Genomic DNA, 6,033 nt, shown 5'->3' with positions numbered 1-6,033 from the left:
GGGTTTGTATGTGGTGAATATACTAAACGAGGACAGTGGTGTGAGTGTGAAATTTAGGCTTTGTTTGGCATAATTTTAAAAATTAAAAAATTAAAAAGTCATTATTTTATTTAAGTCATATTATTTTATTTAAGTCACATTACTTCTCTAACACATTACTTTAAACTTAACCCATACTCAACTCATATTTCATAAAAAGTCAAAAAATACACTTATTTAGATCATCCTAAATCACTCCTTAATATCAAATTAACTAAGTTCGGGAATATAATATTTTAATTTTTAATTAAAATATGAGATAAAAAATTGTATATTTAAAATAATTTTTAATTTTTTTATGAAAAAATATATAAAAAAATAGAGAAAAAAATAATTTTTTGACATAGGTTATAAGTTTTTTAATTAACTTTTTTATTTTTATGTTAAAACTATTACTGCCTAAACTATACGTAAATTAAAAGAAATTTGAAATAAGAGTAAGACTTTAAATTTATGCTATTATATAAATAAAATTGTTAAGTGAGATTACATGGCTTATTGTTAGATCGTCTCTAACACTTACTTAGGGGTGTTTTGAAAAGATGGCTAAAAATTCAACAATATATATAAAAAAAAAATGAGTATAAAACGACGTCATTTTGAGTGATTTAAGCCATTTGAGTAATAAAATTTTGAGCTACCAAACATTTTCTTTAAAAATTACTTTTAACTTTTTTTGACTTTTTTTATTAGAGGGGGAAGTGGGTTAAAATGTGGGAAGTAGCTTTTAACTCACTTCCCAAAATAGCCCTTAAATTTGTAATCAAATTTAAATTTAATAAAACACATTAATTACTTTCTTTCCTCTAATCATGGCATCAAACCTATATTAAGACCTCATTTTACAATATTTAATTTTATCCTAAAAAAATAAAAAGTCATTACAAAAATTAAAAAGTCAATAAATTATACAAAAAAGCCAAACATATATATTTTTTATATATATTTTTTGCACATTTTTTCATGAAAAGCTAAAAACTATTCCAAACATATTAATTTTTTTTTCATCATATTTTAGTCAAACAACAATGATTCATATCACTAAAAAAAACACTAATGGCACTAATATATTAGGAATGTTAAAAAAAAAAAAGGTATAGCCCACTGTCACATCATTAGTGGTGCTATTAGAGCACTACTTTTCATGCTCTCAACCATTTTCCTTTAGTCAAAAAATCAAAAAGTTATTAAAATAGTCTATTCCTAAACAAGGCCTAAGTGAGGGGGAAAACAAAAATTATATTGAATCAAATGAGATTTCAGCGTTCATCAAATTTTTGAAGAGAGTCATTGCGCTTCACCATACACCGAACAACCAATCGATTGTCCTTCTCCCAGACAACTAGGTATTTGTAAAGTTGCTCATTGTTTTGCCCATTGTTAGTTGTCTCCTGGTCAATTGATTATTTAATGAAACTTAAACAATTAGTGTTGAAACGCAAAGTATCAAATTAAACTTTTTATCAAATTTTTACTCAAATGTAATAAAAAATTAAAGTAAGCATTGGAAATGCTTTTAGGGGTGATAAATGAGTTAAACAAAACAAACGGTTTAACTATTTAATATAGATTAAAAAAAATGAATGTATTTGTACTAAAAATTGAGAAAGAGTTTGACAATTTAGGCTCCGTTTGGGAAGCAAGTTTGGGCTAAAATAGCCATATAAGACAAAATTGATTATTTTAGCCAAATAAGACAAAATATCACATCAAATCCATAATTATTTTATTTTTTCTCTCACAAAAGTCAAAAAATCTATCTCATGAACGAGACTTTTTAATCCCAGGCTAAAAAATTCAAAAAGTCAATCCACATCCCAAACGAACTCTAATATTGTAAAAAAAAAAAAATCAATAAGCCATATAAAAATTAAATTTTTTTATTTTTATTCACATTTTTTACACTTTTTTTTTTGTGAAAATTCCAAAAATACATTTTATAAATAATTTAGTTTTCTCACTTCATATTTATAATAAAAAAATTACTAAAAACATATGTTCCCAAACCAACCCTCACCTAACCCAAAATTATTTCGTAATCGGGAGGCACCACCTCTCAATACTGTTACCAATCACTAAATACTATGTCCTTTGTTATTTTTCATCATTCAACACAAAAGTAAATTTTTTTCACCAATTATAATATTTTCAGAACATCAGGTGACCATGTTTCAACACCATCAAATAATTTCACTTTACTAATCAACAAGTCATTAGAAAAATACTTAAAACACTTAATTTATCAATCCTAAAAACAAATTTTAATGACATATATGACAAGTGTCAAATTTTAATTTATCAAATATTTTAATATATAAGTCTGATTTCAATACTATACCATTAAGAGTCGATGATAAATTAAAAAATGTGACATTATTGAAGTCGTTATTATGTCAACTCTAGTAATTGACATGACGTGGAATAAAATCACATCCACAAGCTAGCCAATGGGCCATTCGGGCCTCCAAGAAAACCGCTCAAAATTGTCCAATATTGTATAGTTTTGGACTGGACGAGTTTTGCTATTAGGGGCCCAAATGATATGGCCCATTGGGCTTCGCCAAAACTACTAGGCCTTCCAGAAAATAGATGAAACTGGCGCAATTTGACATGGTTTTGGACTAGCCACATGCTAGCAATTCAAGGAGGTATTAGTAATATGGGCCATATGGGCTTCACCGAAACACATAAGGCCTCCAAAAAATAGCTGAAAATTGTCCAATTTGATATAGTTTTTTAATCCTAGTTTTCTCAAGATTTAGGCTTAAATCCAACAGATTTTAGGCCCAATTTATGGGTTTTTATTGCCAATTAAGCTGAATATTGATCAAAACTGTTGGCTTATTTTTTATTTCGAAGGAAATATTGTAATGTCAAAAGGATTGAAATTTCAGATTTAAATTCAAGGCAAATAATAATTATGCGGCATGATGAAAATCATACTGCCTTGATGATGAAGAGGACTATGAAATTCTCGAAGTATAAAGAAAATAGAAAAATAATCACATCATCAAAAAGATATTTTTAAAATTTTAAAAATTATTGCTGCCATCTAAAAAAAATTATAACTAATTTTATTTTTTTCATCAAATTAATTTTTAATTTTTAAAAATAGATTATGAAAATCAAATCAAATATACATATCCAGGGAGGAGTTCTCCATCCCCCCTCCCCCCAAAAAAAAATCCAAAATACACATTTAATAGTTGAAATTAATTTCACATGAACCCCACTATACAAACAATAAATGTCACACATTACTTTTCTGGTTCAATTTTTTGTTTATGTTTTTATGGGTGCATAGGCTTTGTCTAAAATATCACCTCATTGTGATACACAAGCTGTATACTGTTCGAATTTAGAAACTTCATAGACTTCCATATATGAAAAAATAAACTTCCTTAATTGTTCTGTCTTCTCTCTTACAACAATGGCAACAAATCTTCCAAAATCTAGACACAAACAATAACTATAAATCAAGCTTTCTTCTTCTTCTTCTTTCTTAACAATCCCTAGAATCCATATTCTCCAAACTCTAACCCATCAATTCATGGAAAACAAGCAGAAAAAACACAGCATGGGCCGCCAAAAGATTGAAATCAAGAAGATAGAGAAGAAAAGCCAGCTCCAAGTCACCTTCTCCAAGCGCCGTGCCGGAATATTCAAAAAAGCTGGCGAACTCGGCGTCTTGTGCGGCGCCCACGTCGCCGTCATCGTCACCTCCCCTGCCGGCAAGGTCTTCTCTTTTGGCAACCCCTCTGTTGACTCCGTCATCGATCGCTTTCTCTCAGAAAACCCTAATCCTAACCCTAATTCCCATGGTTTCGACACGTGTCATGATGACGAGCTCCACCAAGTGCATCAGCAAAGTATTAACCCTAACCCTAATCCTAACTCTCAGTGCTCGGAGCGCCATCGAGTGAGTAAGAATCCTAACCCTAACCCTAATTCTCAGTGTTTGGACATGTGTCAAGAGGAGGAGGTCCGGCAAGTGCAGCAATTGAGTAAGAAGTATGTGAAGGCGGTGGGGAAGTTGGAGGCGGAGAAGGAGAGAGGAAAGGCAGTGGCCGAGTTGAACAGCGGCGGAGGAGGAGGTGGGTTTTGGTGGGATGAGAGTGTTGAGGGATTAGAGTTGCATGAGCTTGAGCAGTATGTGGCTGCATTGGAAGTTCTTAAGAGTAACTTATTGGCTAGGGCTGATGAGATGGCGGTGGCAGCGAGCCGTTTTCCAGCGAATTTCTTGGCTTCCAACGGTGTTGTGGTGGCTAATGCTTTTGGTAGTGCTGACTGCAGTGGTTTTGGTTTTGATTGTAAGCCTTTCTAATTTGAAACCCTTGTAGGGTTCTTTATGGATAAATCAAGAATTTAAACACACAAAAATATTAAGAATATGTGTTTTTGGTGAGTAAAATCTAGACAATATGTTTTTTAAATTTTTTTTTTTGGTACCACAATATTATTTTTTCTGTCTTAATTGTTGATCCAAACCTTTTACATGAGAAGAGAGGTTTTAGAGTTTGGAAAAATTCTACAATACACATTCTCTCTTATGAAATTTTTTAATTTTATTTGTAAATCATATTGATGTTTATTTATAACTATTTGTGGTTTTTTTTTTTTTTTTTTTATTCATATAGAATACTACAATAAAGTCCAATGAATTACAATCATAATAATGAACATTAAATACAAACTTTACAAAGCAACTATTAAAGTGAGAAAAAAAAACTCCAATTATTAAGATTTATAGTCTTAGTTCTAAATCATGTGGATATTTAATTATGATCAGATCGAATAACTTTAGCCACAAACACTCTTAATAAAAAAAATCTTACTAAAAGTATAAAAGCTTAAATATGATTGATTGATAAACAAAAAAAACTGTGATACTTGTCTTATGATGTTTAGACACATGTTCTTTTAGTTAGATTTTTAGTGCAAGTACCTTTGGCATTGCTCTTGTGATACGAGACTTTGTGATATTTGGTTATGAACTGGATTACGAGATTATGTTGTTATGTTATGAGTCAAAATGACCATCGTGGTATATTTGTGATGAATTAATTTGATTTTGTTATAACTCAAATTGGTGAAATTTATGAACTATTGTGACTGAGATTTTGTATTTATATGTATATACACCGTTTGGGAGTTGTTTTTGTTGTTGTTGTTATTGTTTTTTTTTTTTTTTTTTTTTTTTTTTTTTTTTTTTTGTGTGGGGAAGAAATAAAAAACTTCATTAATAATAAAATAATATATACACCTTTTGGGAGTTGTATATATTAGCATTTTTCGAATACTGTATTTAGATCAATGATCTAGACAAGAATTTGTGAAAGAAGAAAAAATGATAGAAAAATATATGAAATAGAAGTTAAATATATATATATATTTTTCATTTTTCTCTTCTTTTTTTCATTTTTGGCAACAAATTTCAATGAAAATTTTGATCCAAACACAACTTATATTATATAAATAAATATAATATATAGTCATGATTCTGGATCACTAAATTATATGATCAAGTATTAATTGCTAACATAGTGATAGGCACATGTCATGCTTCTGCCACATATTACGCCCTTGATACAACTAAGTTTGTGTTCCAAATTAAAATAGAGTCTGTCTTTTTTTTGGAGTTCATGTTGTGGCACTCCACTTGATGATTAAGACATTTTTCTCTCTTCTAATTTATTCTCATTGTTAAAAACAATAAATAAATAAATAAAAATAAAAATCTAACATTTTAATTCACATGTTTTCATACAAGTGGTTTATGTCATCATCACATTTTCATTTCCTAAAAAATTTCTTTCATCTAAATTTAGAGTTTTTATTTATTTATTATTTTTTACTGCAGTTTATAAATAGCGTTATTCTTTAAGTCTATTTTTTCTTTTTTTCAGTATATTATTTTTTTAAGTTCATTTAAACTAGACGAATTTAAACAAATTTAAAAATTAAAAATGGACTTTTTTTTATTTATAAAATTTA

At 29.0% G+C, this 6,033-nt stretch overlaps 1 protein-coding gene across 1 annotated transcript; it reads left to right on the top strand.

Annotated features, from left to right (window-relative positions):
- Positions 1 to 3,441: 3,441 nt before the first annotated feature.
- AGL29 (AGAMOUS-like 29) lies at positions 3,442 to 4,363 on the top strand. The gene has a single exon (XM_082888880.1). The coding sequence runs from the start codon at positions 3,590 to 3,592 to the stop codon at positions 4,361 to 4,363; it is 774 nt and encodes a 257-aa protein (XP_082745006.1). The 5' UTR covers positions 3,442 to 3,589.
- The last annotated feature ends 1,670 nt before the right edge of the window (positions 4,364 to 6,033 follow it).

This window comes from Camellia sinensis, chromosome 9 (assembly GCF_055761805.1).
Source record: "Camellia sinensis isolate YWXY chromosome 9, ASM5576180v1, whole genome shotgun sequence".
Classification (NCBI taxonomy): Eukaryota; Viridiplantae; Streptophyta; class Magnoliopsida; order Ericales; family Theaceae; genus Camellia; species Camellia sinensis.
Note: the sequence above shows the minus strand (reverse complement) of the source record. Positions and strands in the feature narration are given on the sequence as shown.